This window comes from Notolepis coatsorum, assembly GCF_963971535.1.
Source record: "Notolepis coatsorum genome assembly, chromosome: 6".
Lineage (NCBI taxonomy): Eukaryota > Metazoa > Chordata > Actinopteri > Aulopiformes > Paralepididae > Notolepis > Notolepis coatsorum.
Window position 1 is genome coordinate 143,796,040 of NC_140170.1, and position 24,205 is coordinate 143,820,244.

The following is a 24,205-nucleotide window of genomic DNA, read 5'->3' on the forward strand; positions in this document are numbered from 1 at the left end:
AATGTGATACATCACAAGAAAGCACTCAACCTTGACTGTCTACTTAACTATGAATGAACACAACACAACCTTTTGATAATAAATAACATTTGAAAACATTGTTCCTCTGAAAACTTAGTTTAGTTCCATCCGTGGTACTGAATTAGTCATCCACATTAGCATGTATTCATTTAGCTGATGCTTTTATCCAAAACAACTTACAAGTTAAGTACAACAGGTCAGCAGGAAGAGTACAACTCTGGCAGCAAAGGGTAAGTAACATTGTTCATCAAACAGTGTTGAACTTGGGTGCTACAGTCTTGCATAGTAGTATAGACATATTAGCATAGCAGGTAGTAATATAGGCAAAGACGATGACTTAGTAGCAAAGTGCATGATAGTAAAAGACAATATGAAGGTTAGTATATTCTTTATACTTTATATGAAAGTAATGGTGGCAGCGGAAACAATAAGGTGAATCAGGGGCCTACTGTACCTGTTTGAAGGCCATGAGGACCTCCTGTCTCTGGCTAAAGTGTCTGAAGAGCAGGTGCAGGGCTCCAGACACCAGGGGCGGGTAGTCATGCATGGTGAGGTGGAGCAGGACCCTCAGGAAGGTACGGCCACCGTGGTCATCCAGGTCCAAGGGAGTGTTCTCCTCGCTGGAAGGAGATGGCAAGAAATAATTGGGGTTAAAGAATCACATACATTCTTGAAGAGTTTCATATGTAGACGACAGAATGTATGTCATTAAAGGATCACTAGGCTGCCGCAGATTTTTGGCAACATCTTAGATTTCTTATTATATCTTGGCAGTAATCGATAGTACTCCAAAAAATAAGACATTTAACAGAAAATTAAAATAATCTGTTGTTCCGATAAGGGACACAAGCTAAAACAATGAGATCCAATCAAACCACCAAATCCACCAAGTTAAATGATTGGAACGAGCGAGCCGTCTATCGAACCCTCTAGTGACACGTGCACTTGTTATGCGCATAACAGTTGCACGTGTACACAAAGGCCTGCTGCTAGCTACCTAGCGGGGCATGGCTTTGGAGGCATCCTGATGCGTTCTGATTGGGAAGGGTGTTGTTGAATTAGGTTTAAGATTTCCAAGTTCTCCCCAAAACCAATGGCCGCCTATAGCCCCTAATCGATTGTAAATCAGAATATATGTATTTTTTCCACTCACCAACGTAAAAAATAACATTTACAGCCACACAATACAACAAATACATATTTACCTATTGTCTGGGGCTATCCATTTGTTTACATTTGGATCACTGATTGGGCCTTCTATAAATATACTTACATAAAAAGAGATGGTCCACATTTGAATTTGAATCTTATTTGTCATAAACTGAGAGTCCTATCAGTCTGTTCTAAAAGCACTTCCACCAGAGTTGTGATTAGTATTTATGTTAGTATTTACAATGTTAGTATGTACAAACAGTGACAGTGCAAGTCAATGGGAGCATGAAGCATGTCTCAAACACATGCTGTATGCCCTCCCTCATTATCTTCCATTAGCATTGCTAACAAATACTAAAATGTTCTGCTTCTAATGTCTTAACATCCAATACAACAGTGGAAGTGCTTTGAAGTAGGATGAAAGTACTCACAGTTTATACCAAATCAGATAAGTCTTCTTAGAAATGTGGGCAAACTCTTCTGAGTTTCTGTGTAACTTGTGACGGATTACCTTCCTCCAAAGATCCCCTCAGCCTGTTCCTCGATGTTTTCAAAGTCCAGATTTCCTGCAGTAATTAAATGATTCAAACTTGAAATGTTAGATTGAAACCGAATCCGAGGAAATGTTTACTGAATTACATAGTTATCAATCAGGCCAGTGTTCTCTCTTTCCAAGAAGGCAAGAGTTCCTGACCCGTCACATTGCCGGTTCCGTCCGGTGTGGGAGTGTTGTCCGCTTGTGGGTTGCTCTCCTCAAACTGCCTCTTGAAGATGCACAAGAGGCAGGAGATCCTGTAGTCCAGCCGTACGTTCAAAATGAACTACAGCGAGAGGGAAAATACACATAAGTTACAATACAGAGGAACAAATGAATGGCTATATTTCTATAGTACTACTCAAAGCACTTGAGCTGTACTGTATTGTACCCATTCTGCAATCTGTTAATAAAGTTTTCAATCAATCAATTAATCAAGCACTTTACAATGGAATGACTCTGCATACATTTTATTTCCCAGTATGGGTGGACCAAGTGGGCATCGTACCCCTAACCATGACAGTGATAGTGCCATGTCCATAGCTCCAACCACTCTACCCATTGAGCAGTTACAATAACAAGTTACAAGTTACAGTGATTGACCTTCCCTCCCGATTCCCTGGAGATCACTCTAGCCAAGTGAACAAGGACTAAACTGAACTTATGCGAGGTTTACCTTACCTTCTATGTGAGGTTTGAGGCACCACTGCAATGGAGGGGGGGCCACTGCCGATGGAGACTCAGGGCTAGATCCACAAAGAATGGATTGCACGGAGCAAGTTGCACCCTTACTTACAATTCATTATGAATTGAAAATGGGGGACCCTGATGTAAACAATACGAAAGTCTCTCTAGTCTGCATCCCCTTAACAATTGTGTGAATTGAATGTTCATTCAATCAATCACTGTGCAGATTGATTGATTGAACATTTTATTAACAGATTGCAGAATGGGTACAATACAGTACGGCTCAATACACACAATTGTTAAGGGGATGCAGACCAGAGAAAGACTTTTGTCTTGTTTACATCAAGATCCCCCATTTTCAATTCATAATGAATTGTAAGTAAGGGTGCAACTTGCTCCGTGCAATCCATTCTTTGTGGATCTAGCCCTCAGTGTTCAGGTTAACAGAACATGAGGTGAGGAGGACCTTTAAGAAAGTGAATATCAGGAAGGCAGCAGGACCGGACGGCATCCCCGGCCGCGTTCTAAAAGTCTGTGCCGACCAACTAGCCCCGGTATTCACTGACATATTTAACATGTCCTTAGAACAGGCTGTCATCCCCACCCGTCTGAAGAAGTCCACCATTATCCCTGTACCCAAAAGATCTACGCCCGCTTGCCTCAATGACTACCGCCCTGTGGCTCTCACCTCCATAGCCGTGAAGTGCTTTGAGAAGCTAGTGAAGGGCTACATCTGTTCCTCCCTCCCCATCAACCTGGACCCCCTGCAATTTGCATATCGCCCCAACTGGTCCACGGAGGACACCATAGCCCATGTGCTGCACACAGCAGCATCACACCTGGACAAGAGGCAGGGGAACTATGTGAGAATGCTGTTCATAGACTACAGCTCAGCATTCAATACCATAGTCCCCTCCAAACTCATAGCCAAGCTCAGGGACCTGGGCTTGAACTATGACCTCTGCCAGTGGGTCTTGGACTTCCTGACGGGTAGACCCCATGTGGTGAGAGCAGGCAACTGCACCTCCTCATCCATCACCCTCAACATAGGGGCCCCCCAGGGCTGTGTTCTGAGTCCCCTCCTCTACTCCCTGTACACACACGACTGTGTGGCACAGTGGAACAACAACACAATCATCAAATTTTCTGACGACACAGTAGTGGTGGGCCTGATCTCTGCAAACGATGAGGGCCTACCTGGAAGAGGTAAATAATCTGTCGCAGTGGTGTCAGGAGAACTGCCTCTCCCTAAACATCGGCAAAAGAGATGATTGTGGACTTCAGGAGGTCGGGGGTCAGGGACTACAGCCCCCTCAGCATCGACGGGGCACCGGTTGAGAGAGTGAACAGTTTTAAGTACCTCGGAGTCCACATATCCGAGGACTTGACATGGACCACACACATTGACAGTGTTATCAAGATGGCACGGCAACGCCTCTACTTCCTTAGGCGCCTAAGGAAGTTCCAAGTCAGTCAGAAGATCCTTAAGAACTTCTACTCATGCACAATAGAGAGCACCCCGACTGGCAATATCACCTCCTGGTTTGAGAATAGCAGCGCACAAGACCGTAGCAGACTACAGAGAGTGGCCCGTTCAGCCGAACACACAATTGGAGGGGGGCTTTCCACTCTCCAAGACATTTACAACAAGCGATGCATGGGTAAGGCTAAGAGAATAATCAAAGAATCCAGCCACCCAAACAACTGCCTCTTTGAACTGCTGCGGTCAGGCAAGCGATACCGGAGTCTCATGGCAAGCACAGAGAGACTCAGAAGAAGCTTCTATCCCCAGGCCATCAGGATGCTAAATGACAATAACACTATGTAACAAACCATCAAATACACTCACACACTCACTTTAAACAAACAACTCACTGCAGCACCCACTTTAGACACTTAACACACTTTATATTTATTGGTAAAGAATTTGCACTACAACTCATACCTCATCACACCTTACTGTAAATTGTACCTAAATTGTACCTCATCCCATTTCTGCATTGTACTATATATTGTAACTCAGTTACTTTTCTACTCTGCATTGTATATATGTACATTGCACACTTTTGTCTACGTACTTGACTTCTATTTTATACTTATTATACTTATTTTATACTTATCTATTTTTATCTAGCACAATCTCTTGAGCAAAACAGAAAGAAGCATTTTATATAAAAGTACTCTGTATTTTTGTATGACAACTAAGAAACTTGAACTCTATTTCTTTTGAAGGCCATCCTCTGTATAATGTATTTGATGATCTGCTGTTAAACACTGCTAGCTCTGTATTGTGAGGCTATCTTCTCTTTTCTTTCTGTGTTATGTAACTCGTACTGTATCGTTTCTCGTTTGTGTATTTGTACTCGCTCCTCTGGTGGCAAACCATGTTTCCCCTCTGGGATTAAGAATGAACCATACCATACAATACAATAACAAGTTATAAGTTATGATACAAGTTACAAACAAGTTACAATACAGAAGAATTAATGAATGGAGCATTTCAGGTACCAATTACCAGTTAATTTCAGGTACTGGTACTCAAAGCGCTTTACAATGGAATAACTGCATACATTTTCTTTGTTTTATTTTTTTATTCTATTTATTTTTGGGCTTTTTTCTGCATTTTTTCATCCATCCCAATTTAGTCGTTATGCCAATTCCCTCCCTGGTCGTTGCACGCATTGCCACACTGTCGGCCTGGGGAGGGTGTAGAACTACCACATGCCTCCTCCGATACATGTGGAGTTGCCAGCCGCTTCTTTTCACCTGACCTTTCACTGGGGGAACGTAACGCGTGCAGAGGTTCACGCTATTTCCCCCAGATCCCCTCCCTGCTGAACAGGTGCCCCGACCGACCAGTAGGAGTTGCAGTTTACAACGACCAGAACACATACCCCACCGGCTTCCCACCCGCTAACACTGCCAATTGTGTTAGTAGGGACGACTGACCAAGCCGGAGGTACCTCTGACAGCTGGATTAGATCCCAGAGTCTCTGCAGTGGTAGGAGAGTGCTTAGTCCACTGCAACTGCATACATTTTTTGCCCACAAAAGTGTCCCCATCAGGGGCGGATTTAGGATTGTAGGAGATCCGGGGCTTAGCCCAGATACAGTAGGTGATTTTTTTTTTTTTTTTTGCAGGCAAGGGGTGGTTTGGAGGGGGTCAGGCACGACCCGCTCCATGGCAGTTTTTTTTTAATTTAATGAACCTGTACGTGCAATTTCCTGCAATATAGAGCCTTCAATCTTGACCAATAAAGCTGCTCTTTTCACTATAAAACTCAGTTAACCATAACGTAGTTATGGTTAGATTTATATATTGGGGGGGGATATATCATATTTTTCACATGATCAAAAAGTGGTGGAGCAAGAGCATACCTTTGCTCCCCCAAGTTCAATAGTGGGAGAGCAGAGATGCTCCGAATGCTCTTATGGCCAGGCGTCTATGATTCACTGATACAAAGTAAAATAGTGCAGTGCAATAAAATAGTTAGTAAAATAGAATAAAATAATGCAATAGTGCATTGCAATAAAATAGTTATCATCGTATTTTTTCGGGAGGCCGGTAAGGAGTGCATTACAGTAGTCGAGTTGGCTTGAGATAAAGGCATGGATCTGGTTTTCAGCGTCCTTTTGATTTAAAGCTTAGGTCTGAGTCTACCATAACACCAAGACTTAACTCACTCAAATACAGTTAGCAGCTGGATAGACCACAGATGGAAATTAGCTTCTGCTAAATCTGGTGCAAACATATTTTCATGTAACAATGATGAATTGTCAAAATATATATATATATATATAATTTTTTTTTTTTTTTTAATAGATTCTGGGCTTTTCAGAAAACATTCGGGGCTTGAGCCCAAGTAGCCACCCCCTAGCCCCGCCCCTGGTCCCCATCCTCTAGCGAACACAGTTTTATTACACATTTAGCATCGAGGTCAAGTGTTTGTTTGAATGTGTGTGTGTGGCGCTAGTTTCAGTATGAGTGACCATACTTTGATAGTATCTCCAAAGGGGTCCTCCGACATCACAGATTGGGGCGGAGTGCGCAGCAGGGTGAAATATCAACCACTAGGGTAGTGAAATTACCTCTTTACAAACAAAGAAAGAACAAGAAGATGGTATTTCATTCGGACTTACTTGTAGAATCTCAATGACCTTGAGCTTGGTGTCCATGACCATGATATCTTCTCTCTCTGGCTCAATCTGGGCCTTGACCGCAACTCCCTCTGGCTGAAGAGTTGGTGTCGTTGGAAGAAAACCACCTCCCCGCAAGACCACCTGGGTCATTAGCTCGCCCACTCCGTGAATAGACTTCATTACATTACTGCCAGCTACAGACAGACAGACAGACAGAGCGAGAGAGAGACACACACACACACACATAAGCCATATTCATACACAATCACAATGAAAACGTGGGCAGGGGAAGTGAATGAATAACGCTCTCAGACCCCCCTCTCAACAGCCCCCCGTTTTCTGTGTGTTCAACTTAAGTAGAAAGCTATCCGGCTGCAAGCTAGCCTATCTTAGAACAAATTAATGGGAGTGGATACAGGCTAGCAGGCTAGCTGGTGTATTTTCCTGGTATTTTTCTGAGCCAAACTACCTATATGTGACCGATCGTATTCAACACCTCTGCGTTGTGTAAGGTTTCGATGCCCCGAGGGAGTTTCGAACCCGGGTGGGCCGCACCACAGGCGACATCACAGACCGCTATACCAAGAGGTGAATTCACTGCTTGGTAACGTGTCTATGTGTCTTTTAAGGGGGAGTGAGTTTAACTCGCAGTACCGCTTACTGCCCCAGTCACTTCACAACACAGTCCATCGTGACTGTGGATATTACACACGGACTTCCGTTACATATATATACGTATACTATATAATTAGAGCTCTGTAGTATGAATACATTTTAACGGATAAATCTTCCTTTAAAAAAATGTCAATCATTGCTACCCATCATAAACAGACTTGGGGCACATTTTCACAAAATATCACGCTAATATTTGACCAACAAATTGGCTGGTAGACAAAATGCCCACAGCTGGAATTTCCCACTCTGAATATCCACCATACTGAAGTACAAGCTGGGACTGAGGAAGTTGGATGTTGACCTTTGTTTTCCTCGTCCTTCTCCATCTTGTTGATGGGGTAAACGATGCTGACGTGGACACAGTCCAAGATGTTCAGTAAGATCTTCGTCAGGCGCAGCAGGTCACTGAAATTGTAGAAGCCGAAGTAGATCAGGTTCCTCGCCAGGTTCACTACCTATAAAGATAAGAAAGAACATGAATTATATTATATATATATATATATTTAGTAGTGCTGTCAGGCGATTAAAAAAATTAATCTAATTAATTACAGGATTTGTAATTAATTAATTAATCGCATTTTAATCGCATAACCATTTTATGCCTGATATTCTATATTCTATAATCATATTTCAAATTGCATGTGTCCGGATGGCAGAATTCAGTACTGTATCTACAAAACCTTCTGTTTAATCATCTTCCATCTATTAATTAGCTTAGATTTTTCAGGTCTGGTCAATTTGAGCATAGTGTTATTCACGGTCAAAGATATGCTGTGTAATTAATTAATCTAATTAACGCGATAAACTGACAGCCCTAATATTTAGTAGATCAGGTTCCTCGCCAGGTTCACTACCTATAAACACCAAAGAAAGAACATATCCTTGAGTGGGTGTAACTCCCTGAAGAAAGCAAATGCAGAGTTCATATTTGAATAATTTGTTATGATTTATATAACTTTATAGACAGTATATATAGACATACAGTATGTGTTCTGTTTATAGAACTTGCCAATGAAATAAAAGCATCCGTTCAAGAAATGTTCGCACCCACTAAGAGCGCCTTCTAACTATTAATTTCAAGAAGCTCTGCTGTTCGATGGTCTTTTAAGATAAGATAAGACGTTACTTTATTGATACCCTGGGGTAAATTCAGGAAATATCTACGAGTGTCTTTTTATGTCTTTGAGTGTATGTTGTGTATAAAATGAAATTATATTTTTTTATCTAAACCTAACTGACATATAATCCAAGAGATTTCCAAGGAGAACGTACCTCAAAAGTGAGCTTGTTTTTCTCCTTATCGGAGAAGGGAATGTTCTGTGAAACCACCTCCCTCAGGTAGTTCTCCACAAAGTCCATGGTGAGAGAGAAACGCTCCTTGATCTCATCTCTGTTGGTTTCGTCATTATCGTAGCTGAGCAGAATCAGGTGGAGATTCACAGGTCAAAGTTCAAATGATGCTGGTATACACACACCTCATAGTGGGGTTGGGATCAATTGACATATCTCAAGCGCCGCCCTCGGACAAGGGAAGCAACAGTTGTGATTGGACGATCAAGAGAAGAGGGCAGGTTTGAGATGGGTCAATTCAATGACACCGGGAAGTGGATTGTTTTTCACATTAAAATACTGAAAAACTGAAGAATGAATGTTCCACCATCAGCGTGTACAGAGCAGATGCTGTTAAAATATTTGAATCGACTGAATTGAAATTGAACCGATCCCAACCCTGTCTCGTACAAGCAAAACCATGAAGTATATGAACCCAAACTCACTTATCAATGGCGATCTTGGAGGGAATCTCCGACCAGAGACGGGCATATTTGACAGGCGTGACCTGCTCCTGGGGGTCCCGGTCCACATGCATGTGCAGCATCATGCGGCAGAATGAGGCGCGCAGGTCGAAGGGCAGGTCTTCGTCAGACATGGAGCGCAGGATGAGGTCCACGTCCAGCTGGCCAGAGATCTTATTGATGGCCAAGTACTGGCGGTCCAAACACATCCTGGCGAAGAGATTCAGCTGGTACCTGGAAGGAGATCATTAGATTACTGGATCAATGACTGAAGAAGACGATCCAAGTATTCCACTGGATCTCTTGAATTATAATGTACTAGACCTTTTCATAAGAATTCCGTTGCAGCTTGGGCCAAAGTGTATTTCCCATCAGTTATTGTACGAATTAATGAATGATCATTGCATTTATATAGTGCTTTTCTAGACACTCAAATCGCTTTACAATGTAGGGTGGGAAAGTCCTCCTTCAACACCACTGTGTTACAGCCAACCTATTCAGGCTCAATGGCTGCCATACACTGGCACCAGGCACACATCACACTACACAATGGCTGAAAGGCAGGTTTGAGACAGCGATTGTTATCAGCCAATTACCGTAACTGATTTATAAAAAAAAAAAAAAGAAAAAAAAAATACTAAACAGTCAGCCTGACCTTGTGTGATCCTGGTACCTCTGAGTGAATTCGAATTTAAATGACGATCGAATCCCAATAGGTGGCAGTATCGGCTACCTTTTGAACTGGGCTAGTTTACTGTGGGGGGGGGGGGGGGGGGGGGTTGCTCACGCACTGCTGGGCACAGTAATAGCCACTAGCCTGCGGACTGCCTATGCAATGGCGAGCGAACTATTGGAGATTATTATGAAGAGGACAAAACGATCACACTTACATGTAACATTATCTGTTCACCGCTCCGCGGTAGTCACGGACACCAGAGTTGAGAGAACTCCAGACTAGGGCCAACTAACGTTCTGCAATGGTGATCGCCTCTCTAGAGCAGGGGTGGCCAACCAGTCAGATACTAAGAGCCACACAAATTACTGTGGTACCACAAAGAGCCACACCATATACCAGCGTTTCTCAACCTTTTCTTTCATTCACGGCACCCTTCATGTGTTTATAGGTCCCACCCTCTGGCCTCTGAAGTTGCTAATGTCTTTTTAATTTGGGCCTCACAGGGTTAACCTCTTAAGCCCGAGATATACAGTAAAAGTGTATATTTTCAGCATTACGTTTGTTTACCAATGATTTGAACTGTTATTAGTGAAATATAAGATTATAGAAATGTCAGGGCATTGAGTCGGAAACCGGCACATATTGACAGGAGGAAGTGGCACAGCCAAAAGTGAGTGTAGTCTTTTGAAGGAAGAGACTCGGGCTTTCGAATTTCGAAAAACTACCCTACCGAGCTCACACCAGCCCCTGTCAATCATCTGACTTCTGGATTTACTTTTCTATTTCTCTTATTTTTTGGGATTATCTCCCACAAACCTGAACGTTATTGCCATAAAACAGAATGCAGTTAGTTTCTCTACCTTTCTGTGAACGTCTTGCAAAAAACGGTGTTGCAATACGATGAAAAATGGTGGAGAAAATTACATTATAAAAAAGATGGCAGAATTCAGTACTGTATCTACAAAACCTTCTGTTTAATCATCTTCCCTTTATTCATTTGCTTAGATTTTTCAGGTCTGGTAAATTTTAGCATGGTGTTATTCACAGTCAAAGAGATTTTTTCTTTTTTTAATATAATTGATATTCTCCTTTGGTTCATTACAATTTACTCAAGCCTAGTAACAGACACACTATTTCTGACACTGATCCATATATGTCCCTAGATTCAGATACCAAGAACATGCAAATGGACCATTTAAAAAAATATTTTAAATGTTTATTCTACGTCATTATGGATTGAGTGGCATAAAAAAAAAAAAAAAAGTAAAAAAATAATATATATATATATTAAAATTTATTTTTTTAAACATTTTATGGACGGAAGAGCCACACATTGACGGGCAAAGAGCCGTATGCGGCTCGCGAGCCGCGGGTTGGCCACCCCTGGCCTAGAGCAAACTATTGGCGATTATTATGAAGAGGACAAATGGTGACGATCAAGAGTGGACGGGGTTTTGGTGGACCTGCTGACAAAGGTAACGTCTATTTTACTGAACCCCATCATAAAACATGCCTTTGTGATCCCAGCGCCAGAAGACGAGTCTGCGAGGGACCCCCCCCCCCCCCTTCTATGTATGGTGGTCATGTTTACCTTTGACCTGGAAATAATATAGGTGTCAGGCGAGCAACAAGCACGAAATGTGCATGTGCAGATAAAACACACCATATCTCGCGTTCCAGGAAACGAGCCTAGAGTATTTTGAAACGGGACGGTTTTTAGCCTGGGATTGCGCAGGAACGAAGGTATGTAGAAATAAACGGGTTGTTCCGTGTTGGAGTATAAATATTGCCTTTCAAATTAGCCATACTATTGTCTCCATAGCTATAATACAGAATATACGATGTGTCTGCAAACATCATGAAAATGGTCAAAAACGCTGGCGCCAGGGAGGACAGATGGAAAAAAAAGAGTGGCAGTCAATGAGTTAAGGAGGTTAATTATTGTATTAGAAAACATTGCAACAGGAAATAACGAATAAAACACTCCGTTCAGTCTCATCTGGAAGATTTTTTTTTTTTATTATTATGTTGTATACTGTAAACTAGTGATGCTATTCTATTGTACTCAACTGTTTTATACTGCATTTTATTTGTAATGCACAATAATATATTTGGAATAAAACCTCTTCGGGGACTGTGCATTGATCTCAACTGTCTGGCTTTGGTCTACTGTAGATATATTACAGTATATTGCACTGTGCACATTCTCCACATGGAACAGACATTTTCAAAAGGCCAAGTGTGTTAAAACTGAAGGCCCCTGACCTGTAGTAGCTGACCACATCCTGGTCCTCCTTCTGGCCCTCCTTGGCATCCAGGGCCAGCTCTCGGATGCTCTTACTGCGGATCTCCTTACAGTTATCCTTCCAGAACAACCACACCTCCTCCTCGTCCTCCGCTTCCAAGGGAGTCTCTCCGTTTGCCGGTGTCTCAATCTCAAACCTGGACAGGACCAGTCTGATGAGAGAACAAACACAGGGGGAAGTTATTTCCTGATGGTTATTTTGAGTCAGGTGGATGGTGTTAAATAGAGGCCTTTCACAGAGTGTTTGTGTAATTCTCTTTTTTTGGCTGCCGGTAACCATTGGTACCCACTTCATGAGAACATTTCTAATCTCTGTGCACTCACTGTGCCACTGAGACTTATTTACAAGCTCCAGTAATAAAACACCAATTTATTATACTTTTGTTTATATATCTTGCATGTTACACGTAACAACCATTGTTTTGGACATAGAAATCGTTGTCTCCCCACAACAAATATTCTGTGCCAAGGTGAGGTGTGAGGTGAGGGGCTAACTTGGTCTCGATGAGGATGTCCGCGTTGCTTGGATCCAGCACGGCGTTACAGATGAGCTCCTGGGTCACAGGGATAGACTTGTTCATGGAGACACAGAGGTCCGACAGGTAGTCCAGGAACCTAGATGGGCAGAGGGGAGAAAACACAAGAGGATGGGTCGTGGCCCCGATGTCCTCCCACAGAAGCACTGGGACACAACTCTACTGCTTTCAACGTGTTTTGGTTGTGTGGCACGTTGCCTTGTAAACTATAGGGTAGAAATGACAGTAGGGAGCAGTACAATCCTAAACAGAATATGCATCTACTATATTCATTCGTAATAATTTCTTGGGATGCGGATGATTGTGACTGTGGTGGAACCGAATTCATCAATTATGTCATAGACGGATCTTCATGATCAATATAGTTTTAAAACATATATACACTATATATACAAAGTACATGTAGGTTAGATGAGCTTGGGCTAAGAGGAGTGCTCTCCCCAATGCCATCTGTGAGAACACTGAGGGAGAGAAGAGAAGGGTGGGGGCTGTAGCCCCTTTTCCCTCACCATTGTGTGAGAGTTGAGCTATTGTTTGGGGCAATCAAAAGGGATTCCTCCACAGTGACACAATTCTTAAAAAAAACGAACAAATACATCTTTTAAACTGAATTAAACAGTTATATTTCTCTCATATTTGAGTGCAAGATCAAGGTTATCAACAGCAAAGAAATAGTTTTATTCACATTACCCAGGGTGCCAAACTTTCTTGAGAACACTGTAGATGGTAGGGGTGTTAACGCTTGTTGGAAAGTTCTCTCTATCATAGAATTCTACAACTGCATAGATGTCCCTGACCAGTAGCCGCTATGACATCATCATTAGAATGTTCAGTACAGCTGAGAGAGGGTTAACAACATTGTTATACATCAGCAGTGCTCTCAAACACATGTGTTTGTAGCTCGATTGAAAATGTCGAAACGTGATTGTGTTAGCTGGATATAACGTACGATATCAATCATTACTGAATCTAATCAAATCGTATTGCCGCTCTTTAAGAATCTAAAATCGAACTCAGATTGCGGTGAAGTGTTGAGGTTAACACCCGTAGTGGATGGCAGATAATTCAGCCTTCATAGCCGATGTTTGTCTTTAGTGTGTGATGGTACTACGGGAAGCGGGTGCACCGTGGACGTATGCCTAGCTGTGTACCACAGCCCCCCTCCCGACGCCATCACCCTTCAATCTCTAAAGGCCTTCTTTATCCAAACACCTGGATCAGCCCGCTTCTCCTATAATCAACAACAACAGGCAGGACTTGAACTGGAACAGCACCACACTAAGTGACAGCAAAGCGCCTGCGGAGCCAAGGGCCCGCACAAACACCTCCACTCATACTCCCCTGCATCCATTTGCATACATCTACATGCACTTACAGTATAACCCTCAGCAGCTGCAAGGTAAACAAATCTGACCCAAACTGACCCGTAACTAGCAGCCATTATTTGTGTGCCAGTGCGGTGCACGACGGCAGCTGGGGCCCGTCTCTTCAGTACCGGTCTCACCTGGGCTCGTGGTTCTTCCTCACTAAGGTAACAAATGTGTCTATCTCTGCAGCGGTGATGTGCTTCTCCAGCAGCTTGCGGTTGTTATGGAGCAGGGCGGTTATCGTGTCTTCTGCCAAAACGTCGTAGCCTATCTGCTTTTGCATGAAGCGGAACTGCTTGGCTATGTACTCCTGTCAGAAAGAAGGAGAGTGAGGGGCCGTTATTATTTTCATAAAGGATCAGGTGAAATGACTTTATGTCCGTATAAATGTTTGGTTAGGGTGTATTTCATGCAAAACTACCTACAGTGTTTCCCATACATACGATTCATTTGTGGCGGCCCATCACATTATACAGACAGCCACCACAAATGGATTTGCCAAAACTGACAATTAGATAAAAAGATATTAACAGTGTTTCTTGTGGGGTCTGTACAGTCTATTCTGTTGCTGAGAAAGTAGAGTATCTAATGCACCCTAGCCAGCCACCAACACAAATAAACAGTGGGAAACCAAGTGAGAACCAATGCTAAACGCTGCACTGTTTCAACATTTCACTAATGAAAGCAATAAAAATAATTAATAATCACACAATTATTTTTGGGAATGGGAAAATATATCAATATTGCGATGCACAAAATGTGACAATATGTAACCTGGGGCAGAAAAACATATTGCAATATCAGTTGAATTTTATTTGTCTTTTATTGTCATTCTAATGAGAAATGATATTATTTGTGCTTAGTCATTTCTGTTTTCATTTAGAAAACTATTACAAATGAGAAAATAGATGATTTGCACTTTATTCTAACGGTCAGGATCACACGCTACACGGCTCTGAAGCCACCAGGAGCCCCGGCAGCTTTCCCTCAAAATCATCACCATGTGGTCCTCCCTCAATAGACAACAACTTTCAGTTTACATGGTCAAGCAAGCTACTGACAGAAATGTATGACTCAAACTAGGGCTGCACGATTTTGGGAAATAATCTAATTGCGATTTTTCTGACAGATATTGCGATTGCGATAATTTTTTTTTATTTATTTATTTTTAACAGCCCCACAGAGGTTTATTGTAAAATGCGGCTTGCATCTGGCCTACGCGGTGAGTCTTTTCAGGACACCGAGCCTGAAAATGTTTCTTTTTACCTGGGAATCGATACCGGTACCCAACGGTACCTTTTTTTCTGTACTTTACTCTCTCTCTCTGAAGTCTAAACTTCACAACACACAATCTAAAACCCCTTACCTCCCTCTCCCAAACCGATTTTGTATCTCAATGGGACTTCCTGGTTAAATAAATAATAATAAAAAAAAAAAAAAAAATATATATATATATATATATATATATATATATATATATAGCGATATTTTTTTTTGATTTGATAATTGCATCATTCCAAATCGTGATTTTGATTTAAAATCGATTAATCGTGCAGCCCTAACTCAAACACACAATTCTGCACAGTCATACTTTGTTGTCATTGGACTTTTATTATATTGTATTATTGTCGTATTGAATGGTGAACGACAAACCCTGTATCAAATGTTATTGTAAGGCGAGCACATCATCCCATCCCTACCACACTTAAAAAAAATATCAGGTGAAAACTGAGGGGGATGCTGCAGTGGATCTGCTATGGCCCCCCACCTGGTTCTTCCTGTAGTCCTGCTGAGAGTGACGCAGCACTCGGTAGCAAAGCCTGCAGATGTGCCTGAAAGGGGCGTGGCGCTGATCACCCAGCTCTTCCAGGCGAAGCATGGGACCATCTCCGCTGTCTGTGAAGGGGGCTTGGAGGAGTTTGAAAATCTGAAAAGGTGATGGAATCAGTTTTTGTATACTCAACTACACTCGGTGAACAAAACATTAACGCCTTTGCATATATATCAAATTTCACCCCCATTGTACTGTACACAATCCACGTCTCAGTGCCTCACGGTTTACAATTCCTTCTTTAACCCAATTCCTCCCTTTAATCTACATCTCTCCTTCCTGACTGGAGTGTAATCTAGATCTTCCTTTATGCTGTGGAGTGAGCAGGGGGTAAGCGTTCCATTGTACTTGTTACACGTGGCGAAATTAAATCTTGAATCCTGAATCTAATCAGTAAAGGATCATAGCTTCCCACCCAGGGAACAGGATGGGAAAGGAACCTAACCTGAGCATGTCATAAGAGCAAAATGGCCACAGTGTAAATATGGTCAATAAAACAGCTGCTAATAAAAAGGCCTGGAAGGTCAGAGGGCATACCTGTTTGAGGATGTTCTGCTCTCGCATCAGTTTCTGCCGTTCCCTGTTGGGCTTGTTGACCATGATCTCGAGGACGTCCTGGCCGCTGTTCGGGATGTCTACTACAAAGAACACCAGGTCCTCCAGCAGCTTGGTCACAAACCTGTAGCAGGATGTCAGTCATGCTAGAAAGGGTTTTTCAAACATGACGAGATAAACATTCAAAGTGTATTTCCCATTACAGTGTTTGCTGAAAGGCAACAAACGTGGGCACTTGGACTGTACTCTCTCATTCACCGTATTCACCCCGCCATCATCTTCATTTCTGCAGATCGCTAGGAACGCAGCTGATGACTAATCATGGGTTCATAATTGATGTATTCCGACTGTCGTTTGGACTATTTTTGGTTCTCAAAGTGGCATCTTTATAGCTAAATTCAAACATTGAGGTGAACGGGTTTTCCGCATTCCGTACCTCACATTACATCAAACTTTACCAATGTGGCGACGAGGTGAATAAATAGAATTGGGTTAACATCTAGTGAATTAAATAATAGTGCAATTAAACTATTGCTCGATGTGCTGGGATCCACTCAAGGACTCCTGACTCCCTGCAACACTTCCCACTGCAGAGCAAGAACTTAAAAAAGGCCATAGCAATAAAAAAGTGGAATATTCTCTAAACTGTGACCTTTTTGTTTCTACAGAATGAGTTTTCCCAACACAGGACATGTTAAATATGTACATAGTACAGTTTCAGCAGATCAGCATGTGAGAAGAACCCTCCCTTTTATGATGAATTGAAAATGGGGGACCCTGATGTAAACAAGACGAAAGTCTTTCTCTGGTCTGCATCCCCTTAACAATTGTATGTATTGAGCCCATTCTGCAATCTGTTAATAACGTTTTCAATCAATCAATCAATCCCTCTTGAAATTCAGAATTTAAGCCACAATTGTCATAGTTAATAATGTGCGTGTGAAGAGATCTTGGAAACATGCATGTACAGAATAAATTGAACCTAAAATATGTTTCTAACAATATATGTAAAAGGTAAATTTGACATGCTATTGCTGGATTTTGAGCCATATTTGATCCATCTGCAACGTCTAGTTTGACAGCTTGATCAGAATTTCGTTAGACAATACAGGCTTGAGCACCATCGCTAGATGTACGATAATTATTATGTCTGATAAAAGCGGCTAGCTCGTTATAGGTACAGAAACAGATAACAGGACAGAGGGGTAGGCTGCTAGAATACATAATCTTTTTTCAGCAAAAATCTTCAAAGACCTCAAAGAACTATATTAACTTGGTGAAAGGGACTACAATAATTATGTCACCTTTAACCCTGCAAGGCCCACAGTTGTAAATGTGTAACATTTGTATTTGATCAAAGAAAGGGTATAAATAATTAGTTTTCCTGTTCCTTTTTCACCTAAACATCATCATTGGATCAGTGAAAGTGAGTAAAAATGGCCTATAGGAAACCCTGCTACCTGATAGAACCACAGTTGTAATATTACAACATTTTACAAACACTATATCTGGGGCACCAGGGTGGTGCACCACGTAACGCAATGTAGTGCAACACGGTCGTCCCGCGTTTGACTCCAGGACCCGGCGACCTTTGCAGAATGTCTTCCCCCATATCCCTCTCCCATCCTTCCTCTCTGCCAGACTTGTCCAATAAACCAATACAAATCTACCAAAAACATATATATATATATTTTTTTAAAAACACTATATCTTCCTCTCCAAAGTACTCCGACAACACCATCTGAAAGGTTGAACATCTTTTTTTTGCAAGTAGAAATATATCCGGGTCTTGCAGGGTTAAGTTAAGACTAGATGAACCTTATTCAACTATGATTAGGCATTTACAGCAGTGTAATGTAATATGGGAGAGACCTCCGGCTGTCACTTTCCAAAACATACCTCCTTTCATTTTGTGTAATAGTACCCTTCTCCAGCTTGCCAGCTATAGATGCCAACACTTTGCTGGCATCATTGGCAAAGTCTAAATCCCTCACTTCCGCTGGTGGGACTGGCACGATGGCAAACGCTTCCTTGTCTTCTTTTATTGCTGATGTTCCAATCTAGAACAAGGAAGTACTTATGAGATAAGATAAGATAGACCTTCATTCATCCCTGTGGGAAAGTGCAGGTGTCATAGCAGCAGCAGGAGAAGGAGAAGAGAGGTACAGGCAGGAAATACAAAAATTCAATAAATACAATTTAAGAATGCAGAATAAAAACAAGATACAGATTACAAAAAAAAGGTTGTATTGTATCTACAGTATATATTAATTAAAGGACACCACCAGTGTCATTCTGTCCTTGTGTGTTTGCTTGCTGTGTGTGTTTTAGCAGATCTCAGCCTACCTTATCAAACACCATTCACACTGCCACTGATGAGGAAAATGGGTGGAAAAATACTCCATGAGACTTGAGTTGTTTGAAAGTAGCTAGGCATGGGTAATTCACCCTTGTGAAAACCATGTCACCTTTTACGTTCACTAACACTCGAATACAAGCCTGCATTCAGTTGGGTGAGCCTGTTATTACCTCCCAAATGGCTTGTAGGAGAGAGTAATACAGTGAATTACCTATGCCTAGTAATTTTCAAGTTTGTGGGAGTAGTTCCCCACCCTTTTTGTACTTAAATAGCAGTGTCAATGGCATTTAGTAAGATAGGTTGATATCTGCTAAAAATCACTGTATACAACTATGAAGAGGGGCACTCTCTAAAAAGAAACACGTCAACATTATGGGAAACGCATTTACAGTCTTCTCCAGGGTCAGACAAGAAGATAGATACCAATTTCCTCTCAGTGCGTTCAGCAGAAGCTAGGCTAGTGGTCCATATCGGCTTCTATTAATTTGCTCTAAGCTAGCTTGCAGCCAGATAGCTTTCTACTGAACGCACAGAGAGGACATTGGTATCTATATTCCTGTCTGACTGACCCTGGAGAAGACGGTAAGCGCATTTCCGACAATGTTGGCGTGTTCCTTTAAAGACAGGGACAATTTGTAAAAGCCATGGGACAATCTCTGGTAATGGCAGGATTTCAAAATGACATACTGTAGGTAAAGATCTGCTTTACTTGCCATACTGTGCATGTACTCTGTATATGATGTGAACTTGTCCATTCATAACTCACCCGTAACATGACAGGCTTCTCCTCCTCTTTATCTATAGGGTTGTTGGTGCTGTGGACCCACGTGTTGGTGCACAAATGCCTTAGCCTCACGTAGGAGCTCCTGAAAGTAACAGAAGATAGCACCTCAGGTAATGAAAGCGATGGGGGAAAAAGAGTGCCCATTCACATACAAGCTTATTAGCTCAGAGGCTTTCAAACCTGGGTAGTTGCTTTTTTTTGTACGTGTCACAAACAAAAGCATATCTCAGTGTCACCTGAAGACTACAGTCGGTGTACAGGTAGATCAGTGCCACACTCATCACTGTCATTGACTTAATGCTGTATAAAATGTAAACAAGGTAAGGTGGGTGTTTGAGGTTATTTAAAGTGAGGTTCCCGGCTAAAGCAGTGAATTCAATTTTGAGGCTTAAAACTAACTTTGTAACTTTAATCTACGAGCAGTCCCAAGAGCAGAGGGGCTCGGCACGCAGCACAGAATCATCCCTGTTGCCGCCCTTCCATGAAGGGTAAAAAAACAGCTTTTACACGGTGAAGACCGTGCCAGTTAACACAAAGGCTGCCCCTCGCGTGCGTGTCGATAAGTGTACGCACAAGTGTGCGTCTGTGTGTGTACACCTTATTAGGCCCGTCGGCGTGGACACCAGACACTGGATGTATTCTTGGCAGGAGTTATGTAATCGCCCGCTGAGGCTAACGGGCTTACCTCTGTGTACACACCCATTACTCCCCACACTTAACCCCTTCAGGTGTGAGCTTTTTTCGAGGAATAGACTCATGGGAATTTGATCTTCTAAAACGTTTAACAGGTTTCGATGGCCAGCGCTAGCCATTGTAACATCATGATAAAGCCTGCCCGTGTCACAGGGACGCCAGGGGGGCGGGAGGCGCTGCCAGCACGCACCTGACAGCGTGACACAATGCCAGCATTGACACCAGGGCCGGAGAGGCTCTGCTCTTATCTGATGGTACCGTGAAGGAAAAACACACACCTCTACTTTTAGACATGCACACAAACCCTGCCCGCACATGATGCTATCGACTAGAGGCAAAGCGGAAGGAATTAACCGGCGTTGCGACGATATGCCCAAATATAGATGCACACTGTGGCATGCCTCGTTTCATTATTGTTCCTTTTTGCAAAGATTATTTTGAGGGGGATTTCTGCTTTTATGCAACACTACAGAGTGAAAGGAGACATGTGGGATGGAGATGCCGGAGGACAAGGTCAGGATCACACGCTACACGGCTCTGTGAAGCCACCAGGACGCCCCGGCAAGCTTTTCCTCAGAATCATCACCGTGTGGTCCTCCCTCAACAGACAACAACTGATCGTATTATAATCTGTATATCAGCACAATCTAACATTTCCACACGACTTGGCAGCGAACAACAGATGACTTTAGGAGAAATACGTCTTCCAGATGATGGTGTGTGTGTGGAGGCGCATGGGACACTTATGCAACATCTGGCCTCTGTTTTTAGCTGGGGGCAGACAACGGGGTCATTGCGTGGCATGTTGCAGCTATTTTCCTCCGTGCGCACCATCCCAGCCTGCTTACGGCCTCCATGGTTTCCCGTTTCAAACCAGACTGGGACTTTCCTACTATCAAAGGGTGGTGGGATCAAACAACATGGCCTGAATCTAAATAGACAAATATGAACTTCAAATAGGGAGTAGCCATTAACATCTCAACACGAACAAACAAGAGAAACACAGATGATACAGCCAGTGTTGTAGTACTCGAGTCAAGGACTCGAGCATCGACTGCCTTCAGACTCGGAAGGTACAGACGAAATAGTTATTTATGATTTTTTGTAATAGGCCCTAATCATTTGGCATAACATATTGATGGCTAGTGCATTTGTTTGGCTATTGTTTCACAAAGTAAATACACTCCCTTTGAAATGGTGACCGCTGTGTAATTTATGTTTAATGTAGACCTTTATTTGTATGTTAGCTCTTTGACTGCCAGAGTGGAGTGGACTCAACCTTGATGACTTGGACTAGGGTAATGGGGACTCGACTCGGGCGCTTCTTTGGTGACTCGGTCTGGACACAGACTCTAACACTGGGGACTCAAGACTCAAGATTTAGTGACTTGACTACAACACTGAACACAAGGCAGTCGTGATCATAAAAAGATCAAGGCTGTGAAAAGATGATTGCTGTTTAAAAGGTGCTAAATTTTTATGTAGACTAATGTTGTTGTTTTTATATATATATATATATATATATATATATATATATATATATATTAATTAATTAATACATCCAGAGATTTTAGAAAGGTGCCGAATAAAAGTATTGCTTTCACCCGAAAATAATTATTGATTAATTAATTTATCCAAAATTTATGTTGTTGTTGTTGTTGCTGCTGCTGGTTGTCTAGTGCGACATCTAGTGGCTGAACGTTATCTATAGCACCTTTAAGACCAAGTGAGAGCAGATGATGAGACAGGCTTTCAACGTGACATGATGTTAAAAAAAAAAAGAGACTAAACTGAATCGCGTATTCCCACTGTGACACGTTGCCATCGAACCAAAATAAGTCAAATAATGTAGCCTAAAAAACTGACCATGCTGTGAGCATTTCATACACTGATGAAATGATCCAGAAACATAATCTAATCTTGAAAAATAGTCACAGACATGCTCCTCTTCAGCTTCTACTACAGTCCAGGAGCGCTGCTGGCCGACGCATGGCAGCCCGCTCCCTGTGCCTCCTCCTGGCAGCCCGCTCCCTGTGCCTCCTCCTGGCCCCCTGCTCCCTGTGCCTCCTCCTGGCATCCCACTCCCTGTGCCTCCTCCTGGCATCCCACTCCCTGTGCCTCCTCCTGGCCTCCCACTCCCTGTGCCTCCTCCTGGCATCCCACTCCCTGTGCCTCCTCCTGGCCTCCTCCTGGCCTCCCACTCCCTGTGCCTCCTCCTGGCATCCCACTCCCTGTGCCTCCTCCTGGCCTCCCACTCCCTGTGCCTCCTCCTGGCCTCCTCCTGGCACCCCGCTCCCTGTGCCTCCTCCTGGCAGCCCGCTCCCTGTGCCTCCTCCTGGCATCCCGCTCCCTGTGCCTCCTCCTGGCAGCCCGCTCCCTGTGCCTCCTCCTGGCCCCCCGCTCCCTGTGCCTCCTCCTGGCCTCCTCCTGGCACCCCGCTCCCTGTGCCTCCTCCTGGCAGCCCGCTCCCTGTGCCTCCTCCTGGCATCCCGCTCCCTGTGCCTCCTCCTGGCAGCCCGCTCCCTGTGCCTCCTCCTGGCAGCCCGCTCCCTGTGCCTCCTCCTGGCAGCCCGCTCCCTGTGCCTCCTCCTGGCAGCCCGCTCCCTGTGCCTCCTCCTGGCAGCCCGCTCCCTGTGCCTCCTCCTGGCCCCCCGCTCCCTGTGCCTCCTCCCTATGCCTCCTCCTGGCAGCCCGCTCCCTGTGCCTCCTCTTGCCAACCGAGGGCCAGCGGCTGCCAGAGGGGAAATTGATGGAAGGTGTGGAGAGAGCAGCCTCGTCAACAGTTTCCCCGTCAACAACCAATGACCAGCGCTGCTTGTAACAGAACCGTGAGCTGAGCAAGCAGCCAGAGTCACGCCCTACAGCCCGTGTCCTCAGTTTACCCTGAGCCTGTCCTCATCCTGGAGACGTCGCAGAATATGCCTTCTGCTCTTTAAATCACATTTATACATGTAAACTTAAGTCTTTCCCAGAGAACACAGTACATTTGGGTCAAGTGTATTTGGGCCCAGAGATATACTGTATGACATTTTTTCTTTTTCGCCTTCATTTAATATCAGAAGGCTTTTTATCCCCTGCGTATTGTATTTTTTCTATTACCTAATTTTAATCTTGTCACATACATTTTCATTGAGAGTGGCTCAGGAGGTAGAGCAGTCGTCTGGTAATAAGAAGGTTTCCGGCTCCTCCCAGGCAGTGTGTCGAAGTGTCCTTGAGCAAAACACTTAACCCCTAACTGCTCCCGATGAGCAGGTTGGCACCTTCTGTGGTTGCCTCCACCGTCGGTGTGTGAATGTGTGAGTGAATGGGTGAATGTGAGGCACAAGTTGTAAACCGCTTTGGATAAAAGCTGCTATATAAATGCAGTCCATTCATGTTCACTCGGTCGAGAGAGTGAACAGTTTTAAGTACCTCGGAGTCCACATATCCGAGGACTTGACATGGACCACACACATTGACAGTGTAATCAAGAAGGCACGGCAGCGCCTCTACTTCCTTAGGCGCCTAAGGAAGTTCAAAGTGAGTCAGAAGATCCTTAAGAACTTCTACTCATGCACAATAGAGAGCATCCTGACTGGCAATATCACCTCCTGGTTTGGGAATAGCACCGCACAAGACCGCAGCAGACTGCAGAGAGTGGCCCGTTCAGCCGAACGCACAATTGGAGTTGGGCTTCCCACTCTCCAAGACATTTACAACAAGCGTTGCAGGGGTAAGGCTAAGAGAATAATCAAAGACTCTAGCCACCCAAACAACTGCCTCTTTGAACTGCTGCGATCAGGCAAGCGATACCGGAGTCTCATGGCAAGCACAGAGAGACTCAGAAAGAGCTTCTATCCCCAGGCCATCAGGATGCTCAACGACAATAACACAGTAACAAACCATCAAATACACTCACAGCACACACATCCACACTCAATTTAAATAAACAACTCACTGTAGCACTCACTTTACCCACTTTAGACACTTTAACACAGTTTATATTTATTGGTAAAGAGATTTGCACTACAACTCATACCTCATTGCACCTAAGTTGTACCTCATCCCATTTCTGCATTGTACTGTATATTGTAACTCAGTTACAATTTTTTTTTCCC

The 24,205-nt window shown here is 43.3% G+C and overlaps 1 protein-coding gene across 1 annotated transcript in view; it reads right to left on the reverse strand.

The window, feature by feature from the left end:
- Positions 1-24,205, reverse strand: part of itpr1b (inositol 1,4,5-trisphosphate receptor, type 1b) — a 367,911-nt gene that overhangs the window by 181,951 nt on the left and 161,755 nt on the right. Inside the window, exons 12-25 of the mRNA XM_084317431.1 lie at positions 19,398-19,497; positions 18,172-18,332; positions 16,255-16,396; positions 15,655-15,813; positions 14,024-14,196; positions 12,479-12,598; positions 11,944-12,135; positions 8,985-9,236; positions 8,482-8,623; positions 7,481-7,664; positions 6,535-6,728; positions 1,868-1,994; positions 1,685-1,739; positions 476-641 (exon numbers count right to left, since the gene is read on the reverse strand). Coding sequence (XP_084173557.1) covers positions 476-641; positions 1,685-1,739; positions 1,868-1,994; positions 6,535-6,728; positions 7,481-7,664; positions 8,482-8,623; positions 8,985-9,236; positions 11,944-12,135; positions 12,479-12,598; positions 14,024-14,196; positions 15,655-15,813; positions 16,255-16,396; positions 18,172-18,332; positions 19,398-19,497 — 2,167 coding nt within the window. The remainder of the gene's footprint in view (positions 1-475; positions 642-1,684; positions 1,740-1,867; positions 1,995-6,534; positions 6,729-7,480; positions 7,665-8,481; positions 8,624-8,984; positions 9,237-11,943; positions 12,136-12,478; positions 12,599-14,023; positions 14,197-15,654; positions 15,814-16,254; positions 16,397-18,171; positions 18,333-19,397; positions 19,498-24,205) is intronic.